This window comes from Otolemur garnettii, unplaced genomic scaffold, assembly GCF_000181295.1.
Source record: "Otolemur garnettii isolate 467f Iridium unplaced genomic scaffold, OtoGar3 scaffold00094, whole genome shotgun sequence".
In the NCBI taxonomy this organism is placed as follows: Eukaryota; Metazoa; Chordata; class Mammalia; order Primates; family Galagidae; genus Otolemur; species Otolemur garnettii.
The window spans coordinates 2834986-2851882 of NW_003852489.1; the positions used below are offsets into that span (position 1 = coordinate 2834986).

At 43.3% G+C, this 16897-nt stretch overlaps 1 protein-coding gene across 2 annotated transcripts in view; it reads right to left on the minus strand.

The window, feature by feature from the left end:
- TEX14 (testis expressed 14, intercellular bridge forming factor) overlaps positions 1–16897 on the minus strand; it is a 110035-nt gene that overhangs the window by 34319 nt on the left and 58819 nt on the right. For both annotated transcript variants that reach the window (XM_003795580.3, XM_012808800.2), the window contains 7 exons: positions 12976–13127; positions 11810–12000; positions 11206–11356; positions 9138–9928; positions 6734–6840; positions 1905–2030; positions 1604–1692 (listed from right to left, as the gene is read on the minus strand). In XM_003795580.3, the coding sequence (XP_003795628.1) occupies positions 1604–1692; positions 1905–2030; positions 6734–6840; positions 9138–9928; positions 11206–11356; positions 11810–12000; positions 12976–13127 (1607 nt within the window). The remainder of the gene's footprint in view (positions 1–1603; positions 1693–1904; positions 2031–6733; positions 6841–9137; positions 9929–11205; positions 11357–11809; positions 12001–12975; positions 13128–16897) is intronic.

A 16897-nucleotide genomic window follows, 5' to 3' on the forward strand; every position in this document is an offset into this window, starting at 1 on the left:
CCGGCCATTTTTTTGGTTGCAGCCATCATTGTTGTTCGGCGGGTCCGGGCTGGGGACTCGAACCCGCCACCCTAGGTGTACGTGGCTGGCGCCCTAGCCGGTTGAGCCACAGGCGCCGAGCCAGCACTAGTATTTTCTAAAAAAACATATCCTTTTGGGCGGCATCTGTGAGTAGGGCGCTGGACCCACATACTGAGGGTGGTGGGTTCAAACCTGACCCCGGCCTAACTGCAACAGAAAAATAGCAAGGCGTTGTCACGGGCGCCTGTAGTCCCAGCTACTCGGGAGGCTGAGGCAAGAGAATCGCCTAAACCCAGGAGTTGGAGGCTGCTTTGAGCTGTGACGCTATGGCACTCTATCGGGGCAATAAAGTGAGACTCTGTCTCAAAAAAAAAAAAAAAAATCCTTTTAAGCTTATAAGAGGATAATAATGCCCATAGGAAACAAGAGTTAACACTGAATGCTCTCCACTTTAATTATGTATTAAGTATCTATACAAAAGGTCTTCCAATTACAGAGTTTTGTTTAATATCACTTCATTATAATGTTGGGGGAGGGGGACTCCTTTCCCAGCTATGGCAACTGTGGTGCTTACATAGTCTACCCCTGTCTGCATGGGTGTCCTCCAGGGACTCTGGTTTCCTCCCACCTCCTATTAGATGAACTGGTATGTCTAAACTGTCCCAGTGAGGCTGAGTGTGAGTGCACCCTGCAATGAGATAGTGTCCCATCCAGGGTTGATTCCTTCCTTATGCTCTGAGCTGCCACCATACGCCTAAACTGAAATAATCGGGTAAGTAATTATCTTACCTGTCTTTATTCATCTTTTTTATGTTGTATAGTTCACATTTTTCTATTTCAGTGTTTAATGTTAGAAGTGTTTTGGTCTTTATTTAGAAGTTTGGTGGTGTTTTTGTGACAAGAAATATACTATAGGAGGCGGTGCCTGTGGCTCAAAGGAATAGGGTGCTGGCCCCATATAATGGAGGTGGTGGGTTCAAACCTGGCCCCAGCCAAAAAAAAAAAGAAATATACTGTAGGAACCAATATGCCTTCCTTTCTTTCCCTTACTTTTCTCTGCCCCTCTCCCTCCCTTCCTTCTGATAGGGTCTTGCTCTGTTGCCCAGGCTAGAGTGCAATGACATCTTTATAGCTCACTGGAACCTCAAACTCCTAGGCTCATGTGATCTTCCTGCTTCAGCCTCCAAAGTAGTTGGGACTATAGGCACATGCCATCATGCTCAATTTATTTTATTTTTTTAGAGACAAGGTCTTGCCCTGTTGCCCAGGCAGTGGCATGGTCATAGCTCACTATAGCCTTAAACTCTTGGGCTCAAATGGTCTTCTTACCTTAGCCTCCCAAGTAGCTAAGACTATAGCCACACACCACCATGCCTGGCTAATTTTAAAACAATTTTGCAGAGATGTGATCTTACTATGTTACTTATGCAGTCTGGTCTTGAACTCCTTGCCTTAAACAATCCTCCTGCTTCAGCCTCCTAAAGTTCTGGGATTACTGGTATGAGCCATCATACTCATATCCAGCCACAAACATACCTTAAATTCAATTCTGTCTAACAAAAACCCATGACTTTATACTCACTTTTCCATCTTAAGTGTACCGCTCCATCATCTTCATTATTTCTTGATTTTGTATTATAGATTTGAGAAGACATAGATTCCACACTGATCCTGTTTGTTCAGGAGGAGAGAAACAAAATGGACACAAACACATTTGTTTGCTGAAGTTCCTGACAAAACTCAAAAGCCCACCAGCCCACCCAGAGGAAAGGTCCCGTAATGCCTTCCAGTCATTCCTTGAGTTGCAACGATTCCTTTACACCACCAGAGGGTGCCAGACCCACCACCCCCGCCCCTAGTTTTCAAACCATAAGGAACCTTACCGGGTAGCATCCTGCTGAGGGCTGGGTGACCTACCCAGTCCCTGCTGGTGGCTTGACACAGTGGAGAATGCACTATTTAGCTCTGTGACTTTGGCTTGGGCATTGAACTCTCTAGGTCTTCCTTGGCTAAAATGAAAGGACTGGGCTAGAAGAGCTCTAAGGTTTTTTTCAGTTTCCAAGTTCAGATTTTATGTTTCTAAAAATGTTCTTGGGAAATTTTCAAAGGTAGAAGAAACTCACAATTGAAATGCAGTTTTGCCAGAGAGAACCCTAATCCCTGGGCTGCTGCAGAGCCTCTCCTCCCTCGAGTGCCACAAATTGCAGGTGATAGTTTAGGTGCCCTCCCCTCAAAATTCTCTTGTATCAGGCCCACCTACCAGTTAACAGTATAATAACTAACATTTGTAAAGATGGTCATGAGACACTAGATATCCTAAAGAATATTCAGTGACCTTCAGTGTAGTCTCACTGAGTTCCAGACCCTGACCTAACTGCTAGGTTAGCTCTCTGACTAGCAAATGTCAATCTCTCTGGGCCAAGGTTTTCTCATATTCAAAATAAGGGAGTTTTCTTGTTTGTTTGTTTGTTTGCTTTTGAGACAGAGGCCTCAAGCCGTCACCCTGGGTACAGTGCCATGGCATCACAGCTCATAGCAACCTCCCACTCCTAGGCTCAAGTGATTCTCTTGCCTCAGCCTCCCAAGTAGCTGGGACCACAGGTGCCCACCACAACACTTGGCTATTTTTTGGTTGCAGCCACCATTGTTGTTTGGCAGGCCTGGGCTGGATTTGAACCCGCCAGCTCAGGTGTATGTGGCTGGCGCCTTAGCCACTTGAGCTACAGGTGCCAAGCCGAAGTCTTTATTTTATTTTTTGAGACAGTCTCACTTTGTCCTGACGTCATAGCTCACAGCAACTTCAAACTCGGGCTCAAGTGATTCTCTAGCCTCAGCCTCCTGAGTAGACTATAGACTCCCACCACAACACCCAGCTATTTTTAGAGACGGGGTCTCAATCTTGCTCAGGCTGGTCTCAAACCCGTGAACTCAGGCAATCCACCTGCCTCAGCCTTCCAGAGTGCTAGGATTACAGGTGTGAACCACTGGGCCTGGCCCCAAGGGAATCTTTTTTTCCCTCTAACTATCCCATGATTTGCTGGGAGTAGTGGTGCATGCCTGTAGTCCCCGCTGCTTGTGAGGTTGAGGCAGGAGTACTGCTTGATTCTAGGAGGTCAAGGCCATCCTGGAAAACACAGCAAATTCAAAATTATGTGATTTATGGTATAGATATGAATTCCCTGTTATGCAGAATGCCCTACACCCCAGCTGGACCAAAAAGCAGATAAACTGTTGAATCAAAAAGGTCAGATCTGATCAGTTTTTTGTTTGCTTTTTTTTTTTTTTAAGAGACAGAGTGGCATCACAGTGCACAGCAACCTCTACCTCTTGGGCTTAGGTGATCTTCCTGCCTCAGGCTCCCGAATAGCTGGGACCACAGGCTCCTGCCATAACACCCAGCTATTTTTTGTTGCAGTTTGACAGGTGCGGGGTTCAAACCCACTACCCTCAGTATATGGGGCTAGCGCCCTACCCACTGAGCCTCAGGCGCCAACCCTGATCAGCTTTTTTAAAGAGCTTTTTAGCAAAAGCTATCAATAATTTTTTAAATGTTCAAAACCTTTGACCCTGTAATTTTGCTTCCAGGAATCATCTTAAGGACAAAATCCAAAATGCAAAAAGAATTATTTAAGTAGCTGTAGCCCTGTTTATAACAGAATAAAAAATAAAACCACCTAAAATTGAACAGTAAGTGAAATCCAATAATTTCAAAATAAGTTAACAGGGTCTTTCTTTAAATAACATGGTATAACATAAAACAAAAAGTTGGGATATATAAATTGCCTACAGGTATAGTAATTGCCATTTTATTATTTATTTTTTTTAGAGACAGAGTTTCACTTGGTCACCCTTGGTAAAGTGTCATGGTGTCTTAGCTCACAGTAACCTCAAACTCTTGGGTTCAAGTAATCCTCTTGTCTCAGCCTCCCCAGTAGCTGGGACTGTAGGCACCTGCCACAACATGTGGCTATTTTTTTTCTTTTGCACTTTTTTTGGCTAGGGCTGGGTTTGAACCCACCACCTCTGGTATATGGGGCCAGTGCCCTACTCCTTTGAGCCACAGGCACCGCCCAACATGTGGCTATTTTTTAGAGATGGAATCTTGCTCTGGCTCAGGCTGGTCTCAAACGCGTGAGCTCAGGCAATCCACTTGCCTTGGCCTCCCAAGTGCTGGGATTACAGGCATGAGCCACCATGCCTGGCCCTGCCATTTTATTTTTTTATTGTTTCACTTTTTTTTTTTTTGGAGACAGAGTCTCAGGCTGTCACTCTGGGTAGAGTGCCATGGCATTCTACCTTGGAGGAGCTCACAGCAACCTCCAACTTGGGCTCAGGTGATCCTCTCGCCTCAGTTTTTCTATTTTTAGTAGAGATGAGGACTCTCTTTTTTGCTCAGGCTGGTCTCTAACTCGTGAGCTCAAGAAATCCACCCGCCTCAGTCTACCAGAATGCTAGGATTACAGGTGTGAGCCACAGCGCCCGGCCCATTTTATTTTTTTAAAGCATACCAAAAAATTAGGTGAATCACTAGACAAACATTACACTTTTTCTTTTTTGTTCTTTTGGGGGAATAGGGTGAAACCTATGGGTTTTAACTATGGGTAAAAAATAAGCTGATTTATTAACATATTTGGCATTTTTCTTCCTGTTTCCTCCTGCACTTTTTGTTTGTTTGAAGAGACAGTGTCTTCATCTGTTGCCCAAGCTATAGTGCGATCATAGCTCACTGTAAACTTGAACTTCTGTGCTCAAGCAATCCTCTTGCCTCAGCTTCCCCAGGGGCTGGGACTACAGGAACGTGCTACCATGCCTGGCTAACTTTTAAAATTCTTTGTAGAGATGGGGTCTCACTATGTTGCTCAGTCTGATCTTGAGCTCCTCATCTCATGCGATCCTTCCTTTGCTTTCCAGAGTGTCGGGATTACAAGGATGAGCTGTAGTATGTACATGCACATACTGTACTTACTAACATGAAAGGAAGAGCAAAACGCTATAGTCATCAGTCTCAGTCACTACTAGAGGAAGGTTATCTTTTTCCAGGAAAACTGACTTCGAAGCTATGGATTAGGGCTGTCATTTATCTACAGAAAAGAAAAACTGATATACTAGTTTATGCTGAGAAACATTTATTGCACCTTTAATAAATCCTCTATACAAAATGAAATTTGTTTTACATAGGTTTTTAGTTTTTTTTTTTTTTTTTTGGAGACAGAGTCTCACTATATCACCCTCAGTAGAGTGCTGTGCATCACAGCTCACAGCAACCTCAAACTCTTGGGCTTATGTGATTCTCTTCTCACAGCCTCCCAAGTAGCTGGGACTACAGGCACCCCCACAAGACCCAGCTATTTTTTTGTTGCAGTTGTCATTGTTGTTTAGTAGGCCTGGGCTAGGTTCAAACCCACCAGCCTCAGTGTATGTGGCCGACTGTGCTATAGGCGCCGAGCCTCTTTTACATAAGGTGTTTTTTTTTGTAGAGAGGGAGTCTTATTTGTCACCCTCGGTAGAGTGCTGTGGTGTCACACAGCTCACAGCAAGCTCCAACTCTGGGCTTAGGCGATTCTCTTGCCTCAGCCTCCCAAGAGGCTGTCTGGGGCTACAGGCACCTGCCAGAACACCCAGCTAGTTTTCTGTTGTAGTTTGGCCGGGGCTGTCTTTGAACCTGCCACCCTCGGTATATGGGGCTGATGCCCTACCCCTTGAGCCATAGGCACTGCCCTACATAAGTTCTTAAAAACTCAGTGCTGTCAGGTGGTGGCCTAGCATTTTGGGAAGCCGAGGAGGAAAGATCACTTTAGGAAAGGATTTAAGACCAACCTGAGCAACAGAGAAAGATCCTCATCTCTACCAAAAAACCAAAAATTATTAGCCATGTGTGGTGGTGTAAGCCTGTAGTTCCAGAATTCCAACTACTTAAGAAGGTGAGGCAGGGGGATCTGCTGAACCCAGAAGTTTGAGGTTGAAGTGAGCTGTAACACCACTATACTCTAGCCTAGGCAACACAATGAGATCCGATCTCAAAAACAAAGAAACAAATCTCAGTATACATATATATACCCCTCCCAGTGATCTGTGGTGCTAAAGCAAATTCATTTCATTGATCTGGCTGGAAATCAGATACTCCAGGGCAATAGTGATATTGTTCAGCTTCCCATCTAGAGTCAGTGATGGTTACTTTAAACAACACTAGTTTCCAATGAGTTTGGTTTCTAGAACACTAGCAAATGGAAAACCAGGCATTTATTTTTACTTTTTTATTGCCTAGGATTCATTGAGGGTATAAAGAATTAGGTTACACCGATTGCATTTGTTAGATAAAGTCTCTCTTGTACTTGTGTCCTGCCCCCAAGGGGTGTACCATACACTGAGACCCCACCCCACCCTCTCCCCCCTCTCGGCTACTTGGCATTTCTTTTTATAGAATAACTATCTGCGCATTTTTAGAAAAGTGAAATGCTTTGCTTTTGACAACCGGTGAGTTCTGTCTGATGAACCTGACGGCCCCTGGGCCTTTGATGTCTCCTACAAAGTTCTGTTCCCCTGCTCTTCCCACTCACTCAGCAGGGGAAGGCGACACACTGTCTGCCTCTATATCACTCTTCATTGCTCACAGTCCCTTTATCACTCAACACATGAAGATCATTAAGTGACTTCTGGCTCATAAGAGAGACTAAAGGCATGGCGACACAAAGAATGATCAATGTTGACACACCTACTGGTATGTTGGTTCCTGCTTCTTTCCAAACTATCCTTGGCTTCTTGAGAGGGCTGAAATTGTTTACCTGTGTTCTGCTTTCCAGGGCCACAAAGAGTCAGCAGCTTAAAAAGTAATAAACATGTTTCAGTGCTTTGATGAGAGGATTTCTCTTCTTTTTAGTCTCACATTCTTTCAAAGCCATTCTTGCTAAATGTGAACTAACCAGATGTATCAAGACAATTTGCCTTTGCATATTTCGTATCTAGTAATCTACCTCTTATCAAGAGGCCTTTATCTAGAAATGTTGGCTCCCAGGAACCTAGTCCAGACAGGATGCAAGTGGACAAAGAGCAGCAATACAGAAATAAAAAATCTAAATGCTTTCCTGAGCATTTTTCCATCCACATTAATATGAAGGCAGATCTTTGTGGCAGCAGCTTTGAGTTCTAATCTAATCCTTGGGTTCTAGTCTCACACTAACTTAAGAAAATCTTATACTTTAGTTTCCTCATCCATAAAACAAGGAAAAAACACTTAACAGTAGGGATGCTATGACAATAAAATACAACATAATAGAGACTATGATACTTTGGAAACAGCAAACGTAAATTAAGTAATAAAATCCTCCTTTTAATGAGGCAGACCTCTCCTACCCAACCCCTATCTTGGTAACACCACTGGACCTTGGGAAGTTTAAGTCACTGAGATTGAACTTCTCACTCTTTTATGGTTGATCCATGTCTGAGGGATCTTCAGTTCTAAAATCCTATGATTCAGGCCCAACACGATGCTGCACACCTGTAATCCTAGCTAGCGCTCTGGGAAGCCGAGGCAGGCAGGTTGTCTAAGCTCACAGGTTCGAAACCAGCCTGAGCAAGAGTGAGATGCTATCTCAAAAAAATAGACAGGCATTGTGGTGGGTGCCTGCAGTCCCAGCTACTCGGGAGGCTAAGACAAGAGAATCACTTGAGCCCTAGAGTTTGAGATTGCGGTGAGCTATGATGCCACAGCACTGTCTCAAAAAATAAAATTTTTTTCTGTCTCAAAAAATAAAATAAAATTCTATGATTCGAGAGGCAGCCAGTTCTCTACATGTGAATTTGTTCAAATTCATTCATTCACTCATTCTTTCAATGATCATATCAGGTATCATGCTAGGTGCCAGAACATAGAATGAGCAAGGCCGGAACTCTGCCCTTAAGGAGTTCAAAGAGGAGCCACTCTGAAATCTCCGTAAGCTGGCTCAGCGCCTGTGGCTCAAGCGGCTAAGGCACCAGCCATATACACCTAAGGTGGCAGGTTCAAATCCAGCCCAGACCCACCAAACACCAATAATGGCTGCAACCAAAAAATAGCCGGGCGTTGTGGCGGGCGCCTGTAGTCCCAGCTACTTGGGAGGCTGAGGCAGGAGACTCGCTTGAGCCCAGGAGTTGGAGGTTGCTGTGAGCAGTGAAGCCATAGCACTCTACCCAGGGGGACAGCTTGAGGCTCTGTCTTAAAAAAAAAAAGAAATCTCCATAAGCCTCAAGCTACAACTCCCAGTTGGCTCTCCTGGTGTCTGTTCACCTCTTCTAAGGTGTCGTTTTTGACCACCAGATCCCTTGGTCCCCCACTGGTGTTTCAGCTACTTACAGGCAGAGCTTATGATTTATTCATCATCATATCCTAGAGACTAATATAGCCTCTGCCTTTATAAATATTTGTTAAGTGAATGAATAAGTAACTTAGGATGTAAAATTGCCAATACTTGATTGGTTTAACTGTGAAGGAGTTTTTGGGTTTTTTTTAAGAGTCTCACTTTGTTGCCCTCCGTAGAGTGCCATGAAGTCTTAGCTGACAGCAACCTCAAATTCTTGGGCTCAAGTGATTCTCTTGCTTCAGCCTCCTGAGTAGTTGGGGCTACAGGCCCCACCACAATGCCCAGCTATTTATTAGAGATAGGTTCTCACTCTTGCTCAGGCTGGTCTTGAACTCCAGGCAATCCACCCACCTCGGCCTCCCAGAGTACTAGGATTATAGGCATGAGGCACCGCACCTGGCCAAAACAACAATCTCTTATGGTTCAATCTAATGCATATGAATTTACGGAACAGAACATGGGCTTTGTGTTGCATTTGGAGTGGGAGGTAAAGAGAATCTACCTTAAAATTCCATCCTAGAGGACTTATTTCCCAGCCACCCAGACCTTGCTTCAAGCTGGTTGCGTTTACATGTCAGTCCTTGCATCCAGGCTGGAGCAACATTGAACCTGATTTTCAGGTCCTGCTTAGGCTGCCCCTTTTCCCACTTAGGTTACCTGGTGGCTTGTCTCTGACTTATCCCCTGTGCTTTCTTCAGAGACTTGGATGAAAGGTTTCCAGCCACAAGCATCTCTTTTCCTGGACCTTTTGCCAAAATGTCCTCCTTGAAAGTCTTTCACTGTTCTCGGAAACCTTTCTAGGGTTGGACAGTTGACTCTGATGTCTGGCTGCTGGCCCCCTGACTGCTGCACAACAGGAGGAATGTAACTTGAAGCTGGAGGACCCAGGGCTGAAGGCAAATTGTAGACATTTACAAACTCTCTTGAAGTAGCCCAAAAAGACCTGTGCTCTTCCTGCTCCTTCTGTATCATCTCAAGTTTATTTATTTTCTGTTGCGTATTCTTCAGCAAACTGGCATTCTGGTGCATTAATGTCTGTGCAATCTTTAGATTGAGCACACACTTACTGATGTATTCCTCAGTCATGGACCTGTTGTTTACATTGCCCTTGACTTCTCTAGTTGGCTCAGGTAGGCTGAGTGAACTAAACGAACCATTTTGCTGGTCCCAGTCCTCAAAGGAGAGCTCTGTGTCAGCTTCTGAAGAACTCTCGTCCTCATCACAAAAACAGCATGCCTCTCTCTCCATTTTATCCAACTCTTCTTCCATGGACTTCAGTTCATCTGCCTGGTTTGGTCTATTCCCCTCAAGAGATGAAGGAGCTCCTGGAAGCTCTTCCTCTTTGTCATCTCCCAAGTTCAGGCAGCCTGAATAGATTTCATTGATTTCAAAGCTGCAGAGGCTTGCCTGACCTAGGCTGGGGCTGCTGGCCTCTTCTGCCACAAATGGATCAGAAGAAATGTCTTGATTCTGAGTGTCTTTGGCAGCCAGATTGGGACCTGGGGGCTGAGGATTTAGTACTCCTTTCTCAATGGGAGAAAAGGGACTCCTAGGTGAATGAGGCTGACTGCCTGTTGAAAAGAATAGGAGCACACAACTGATTAAAGTAATGACATTCAAACCTAATCAGGCTTAAGCAAGAGGATAAGAACACACAAAAGAAAGCTTTTTATTTTCCCACTTCCTTCCCAGTTGTGGAAGTATTTTTAACATAGGTGAAAGTTCTCATTTTGACATGGGATGAGGCAGAAATTTGGGGCAGGGAGTCAAACCCTGGGGGAAACATTCTAAGCTTCATTTAAAGTGCGCTCAGACATTCATAACTGTCAGGACATGCAAATTATAGGACCTTGAATCTTAAGGACCACAGTCATACCTTTCTTTACACACACAAGAGTTTGACTATTTATGTGAAAGTTGTGCTTTTAGTGAGCATCTGATAAAAGAAGCTGAGATACTGCCCAAGAAACCACTGCATCTTGGGAGGAATAAATAACTCAAATGTAACACCAGGATTGACCACCCACAACCCTTGGCCAACAACTGTACTGCTTGCAGAGAATAGGATAAAGAAGTCAGTGACGGGCCACTCTGGAGGCCTCTAGCCATGTCAAAAGGAAAGCCACAGAGAACAGATGTTTGGCTAGAAGTAGAAGGGTTGCGTTCCAGTTGTGTAACAAGCTGTGAACCTGAACAAGTCACAAGCTCCCTGTACCTTAGCTTTCTCATTTGTAATATGAGGGCATTAAAACTGATGATTGCAAGGTCTTTTCTACCTCTAAATTCTATGGTTTTCAAAAACACTAAAAAGCAGTAAAAGCTGGGTGTTGTGGTGTATGCTTGTAACCCAGCTATTCAAGATTGTTTGACCCAGGAGTTTAAGACCAGCCTGGGCAGCACAGTGAAACCCTATCTCAAGGGGAAAAAAGAAAGAAAAAGTAGAAAAAAGGTTGGAAGGAAAAACTAAAATGTTAACAAATTTTTTCTAGAATAGAGAATTAGAATGATAAGTAATTTTATTCTTTCTACTTTTTCAAATTTTCTGTAAAAACCATTTAGTAGTTTTCAATTTAAAGATCATTTTTACTTGTGAAGAAACTAGATAAATTCTAAAGACTAATCATGCTAGAAATAAACTCACTGCTACTATTTAGTTCTGGATCCATGCCAGATATATATGGAGCCTACAAAGTTTAATTGAGTTATTTTAAGGATCTTGATTTTTTCCCCTAAGGCTTTTCCCAGCATTAAGTTATACGCACAGTTTGGAGTAGGCAATTAGTTGCAGCTTAGACTCTAGAACACAAATGTGTCACAATGATGCTTAACCTCTGAGTTAAGATCATACCTGTTTCCTTCAGCTCTTTGATTTCCAAGTCAGGGATCTCTTTCGGATGTTCTGAAGTCAGTCCTAGATAGACACTGACATCAGGATGGAGTTTGTATCTTTGCACCCTGGGATCCTCAGTTGGCTGAGTCCTCTGGGCGCCAATAAAATCCTGTAACACAGGAAACAGTGCCAAGGACATGTCATAGTCATGCTATTTTAGAAAACAACTGAGGTATCAGATAAACTCCCTCTTACTCCTGTTGGGCAGGCTGACTATAGTCCTAATTGGCTAAATTACCGTTATTATCAGTATCTTGAAGGCAGTAGTAATAGCTACCATTCACTGAATCTCTATGTGCCTGCAGTGTGGCTCTACTATGTGCTGAACCTCCCCTGATCCCCTCCTTAATTCCCTGTTGCTCTCATCAAGTAAAGGAGTTAGAAAAAGGGGGGAAAGAAGTTAAGGAGTTAGGCTTTTCTCAGGAACATAGAAACAGTATAATAAAATGAGGATTTCCAAAAATTCTTACAACTTGGGTCTCTAGTTTCATCTTAGTCTCTTACTCTCTACTCTCCTGAGATGGGTAAGTAGAAATAAACTCCCAACAACTTCAAGGCTTGCCTTTAAGTCATTCTTCAGAATATACCGGATATCTTGAAGGTTCATAGTTCGGTCTTTCTGCTTGACTTGGATGCCTGACTTAACAATATCATAGTAAGGTTTCGGAAGCCTGACATCAGCTTCTAAATAATTTCCCAAGACTATAGCTTCTTTAATAACTGATCCATCTAAGCCATTCCAGGGTATGTTGTCTGTAAGGAAAAAGTCACAGGAAGGAGAAACATTAAGAAACCAGGAGGTAGAGAGGGGGAAAAAATGAAATGAGACGAAGCTGGGTAACCTTAAGTCAAGTCACTCAACCCCTTTAAACATTAATTTCTCTTGTAGAAAACTACCTGGAAGCCCAATTATAAACAAGAAGCCACTTCATCCATTTACCAGGGAAATACCTGACACAAAGATAGGAAACAGCAGTGTCAGTGTCATGTATAAAAAGGCTCCCTGTTGGCAAACCTGGGGAACAGAAGGGAGTATTTCATAGCATTAGGCTAGGTAGTGAATGTATTTATTTCATAGAAGTTTATAAACACAATGAAAGGCAGCTCCCTCGATGAATGTGTTTTATTCTGTGTGTCCTTCTCCTTTTTTTTTTTTTTGGCAATTTTTGGCCGGGGCTGGGTTTGAACCCACCACCTCCGGCATATGGGGCTGGCGCCCTACTTCTTCAAGCTATAGGCACCACCCTATGTGTGTCCTTCTCTTGAAAGGATTCCTTCTGTCTTCAAATGTGACCAGTTTCTTCACATTAGAGTCCTGTGGTTTGGAAGGGCATCCATTTCTTTCAAGCGACACTGTTTATACATCTACTGGACCCTTGGTGTGTTTAATTTCATAACTGCTTCTTAAGAGGGCAGTCTTTTCCCCTCATTTACAAGTCCCTAAGGGGTACGTCACAGAGATTCTAGGTATTGACAACACTCAATATAAAAACTTGGCTTGGATTAAATGTACTATCAATGACAGGCAGATGGGGTAGACCTTGATGAGTCTTAAAGAAGAGTTAAAACGATTTCTGGAAGATTACCTTCCATAAGCATAAAAAGATTTCCTTGAATAAATTTCTCTTTTTTAAGTCCTACATTTTCAAAAAATTAAATTATTTCTGAGAGGGAAAAATATGACCTAAGAATAAGGACTCTGTTCAACCATTAATGATCTTGATCTACCTGTTAAAATCTCCTGTACGATCATAGAAAAGCTGTAGATGTCCGACTTCACTGTGGCTGCCTTCTGTAAGATAACTTCTGGTGCAGCCCAGGTATACAGCTGGGTAGGGAGGGGTACTCGAGTCAGGTCCCTGTGCACACCTCCATCCCGGCTACAGAAAAAAACACACAAGGCACACTCATGCCTTAAAGGGTCTTTTGATTACCACACAATCCATTTATGAAGTATTTGCCTTTGAAGACTCATAACATCCTTGAGCTTCTAGAAACCCAGCCAGACACTGAGCTAACCCACACTGCCTCCGAAGTGTTTCAGCACCTTACCTGCCCAGGCCTTCCCCCAACCCCACCTGGTGGCTCTCCTGCTCACTCACTCAAGTCACAGGGGCTTTCAACATGCCAAGCACATTACCTTGAAGGATTCAGTTCCTCCAACATGGCAAGCACATTACCACTTCATACACCAGCCTGGCATGCTCTGCCCACAGACCCCAGAGCAAGCAGCTGCTTCTTTTGACTGAGATACTCGTTTGAAAGTCACCTCCTCAGTGAGGCCTTCTCTGACTACCTAATCTAAAATAGTTCTGTTTTATTGGCTTCAGAGCACTTATCTAAATTTTTTGTTCATTTATTTAGTTTATTATCTGTCTGCCCTTTACCAGAGACTCAACTCTATGAGAGCAGACACCTTATCTTTATTCACTAAATCCCTAACCATAAACCCAGGGCCTTGGTACTTGCTGTTTTTTGTTTTGTTTTATTTTATTTTTTTGCAGTTTGGGGCCAGGGCCAGGTTTGAACCTGCCACCTCCAGTATATATGGGGCCAGTACCCTACTACTTGAGTCACAGGTGCCACCCGATGCTTACTGTTGAATAAATGAATGTAATAATCTCTTGAGAACCCCTCTCACACTATCTGTTTTCATCAAAGCCACCTGACATTTCTCCAACTCTTCACAATGATTGCTGCTGTTTCTTTTCTTTTCTTTTTTTTTTTTTTTTTGAGACAAAGACTCACTCTGTCAGGCTGGAATGTGGTGGCACAATCATAGTTGACTGCAGCCTCAAGCCTTCAATTCCTAAACTCAAGCAATCCTCCTGCCTTAGCCTCCTGAGTAGGTATAACTACAAGTGCACACCACCACACCCAGTCAGTTTTTCTTTTCTGTTTTCAGAGACAGGTTCTCAATGTGTTGTCAGGCTGGTCTTGAACTCTCAGCCCCAAGCAATCCTCCTACCTCAGCCTCCCAAAGTACTGGGATTACAGGTGTGAGCCACTGTACCTGGCCCTCATGATTGCTTCTTTTCTGAACACCTGCCCTCTTAGGAATGGACCCTCTCAATTTGGCACTCAAAAGTTCACTCGCTTGAATAACTCATCTTGCCAACCAGACTGCCTAAGGGCTAAATCAGAGCATCCTAAATGTCTTCTGGGCCAACGAGAGTCCTCAGAGTGAAGTCAGAGCTGATTTCTGCCCACACCTGTCACAAGAATCAAATGAAATCATGGATGTGGAAACACTTCATGAGCAATAAACCACTCCACTGAACAAGGAATTAGTATAAGCATAACAGGAGGCATTCAGTAAAGACTTGATGACTGCTGCTTGATAAATTTTCAAAAAGAAAGTGATATAGAGTTGTTTTGCTGATCTGGCATAGGATAGATTTTGGAGGACAGAGAGAGCTTCTGAATCTTTGAGCAAACTCCCTAAATGGTTTTGTTTTTCTCCCTAAATCAGCAGTTCTCAACCTGTGGGTTGCAACCCATAGGAACTGTATTAAATGGCCACAGGCATTAGAAAGGTTGAGAACCACTGCCCTAAATATTTCTTCCAGTCAAGAAGAAACACTTTTTGATAGATGGCAGTGAGTTCAAGAAGTCGTTAAGTTATAAAAGCTAGTACTGACTTTCAGTTATTCTGCTGAATAGTTAGATGTGATGTGAACACTGTGGATATGCACGCAAATTTAATTACACGTATTTATATATGTATAAATTTAATATATTGTATACATATCACATAATTATGTTAACTTAATATAAATGATATCAGCATCACAGAAAACACAATGGAAGGTTTTATTGTCAGATAAATTCTGAGAATTAGCATGATTGGCTCTCCAAGCAGGGGGTACAATTCTTCAAGAGAAAAACTATTCTCAGGACTCTCAGGATCATCTAAAGCCCTGACAAAGGACAAGTTATTTATAAACAGGATTTAAGTCCTTTCTCTTTGTTTTCTTTTCAGACATGGTCTCAAGCTGTCGCCCAGGGTAGAGTGCCGTGGCATCACAGCTCACAGCAACCTCAAATTCTTGGGCTTAAGCAATCCTCTTGCCTCAGCCCCCCCAAGTAGCCGGGACTACAGGCGCCCGCCACAATGCCTGGCTATTTTTTGGTTATAGTTGTCCTTGTTTGGCAGGCCTGGGCTGGATTCAAACCTGCCAGCTCTAGTGTATGTGGCTGGCACCCTGGCCACTTGAGCTACAGGCACCGAGCCCGTCCTTTCTCTTCTACTTCCTCCTACCTTCCACAAGTACAATCCCTTTTTCATTCTCTATTAAAGCTAGCTGGAGGCGAGGGACTTCTTTTATAGCTATTACTCCAGGACTGTTATTTTCTAGGCTTCAGCTTTGACATCACTAAAATTACATTTGGCTGAAGCTACATGACACCATTTATGAGGTCAGTTCCAGCTCTAAACATTCCATTAAGCAGTTGAAGGGTTAGCAAAACTATTGCATCACTTTCACACCAAGACATGGAATGCTATCCTTGACAATGACATTCAAGAGACAGACAAGCCAAGTGGAATGCTATCAAAAATAAATGTAGAGGCTTAGAACCCATGGCACAGTGGTTATGGTGCTAGCCACGTACACCGAGGGTGGCAAGTTCAAAGCTGGACTGGGCCAGCTGCACAACAACAACTGTAACAAAAAAATGGCCGGGCGTTGTAGTGGGCACCTGTAGTCTCAGCTACTTGGGAGGCTAAGGCAAGAGAATTACTTAAAACCAAGAGTTTGAGGTTGCTGTGAGCTATGACACCACAACACTCTACTGAGGGGGACATAGTGAAATTCTATCTCAAAAAAAAATTTTTTTTTAATTAAAAAAATGGGTGGGGCACAGTGGCTCACACCTGTGATCCTAGCATTCTGCAAGGCAGAGGTGGGTGGATTGCCTGAGCTCATCAGTTAGAGACCAGCTTGAGCCAGAGTGACAATCTGTCTCTAAAACTAGCCAGGTGGCTCAGCACCTGTGGCTCAATTGGCTAAGGCACCAGCCACATTCACCTAAGGTGGTGAGTTTGAATCCAGCCCAGGCCTGCCAAACAATAATGATGGCTGCAACCAAAAAATAGCTGGGCGCTGTAGCGGGCGCCTGTAGTCTCAGCTACTTGGGAGGCTGAGGCAAGAGAATCACTTAAGCCCAAGAGTTTGTGGTTGCTGTGATCTGTGATGCCATGGCACTCTACCAAGGGTGACACAGTGAGACTCTGTTTCAAAAAAAGGTAGAAATAAAGGCTACTTTGGGTTCTTGAATCATCAACTCATATCATCAGCTTTCAGAGAAGGGTACACTGTTATAGTGATAGGCTTAATTACCCTAGGCTAAGACAGAAAGGTGTTAGGCCTAGGCTATAATGGAAAAATACCAGTTAACTCCTGGCAAATTTCCAGATTGCAAACTTTCAAATGAAATGAAATAAGTTTAATTCACTCCCAAGATAAATTAGAAAGTAGGAATTGATTTCTTGCTTCTAGTTCATTCCCAGTTTCTTGCTTGGCTAACTCCCTGGGAAACAGACTGGGAGGTAAACTTAGATGTATGGAGAGAAAGTACTGAAACTAAGATGTATAGGACGAAAATTTTAAAACAAAGATGTATGATGTATAACTAACTGCAAATTTCT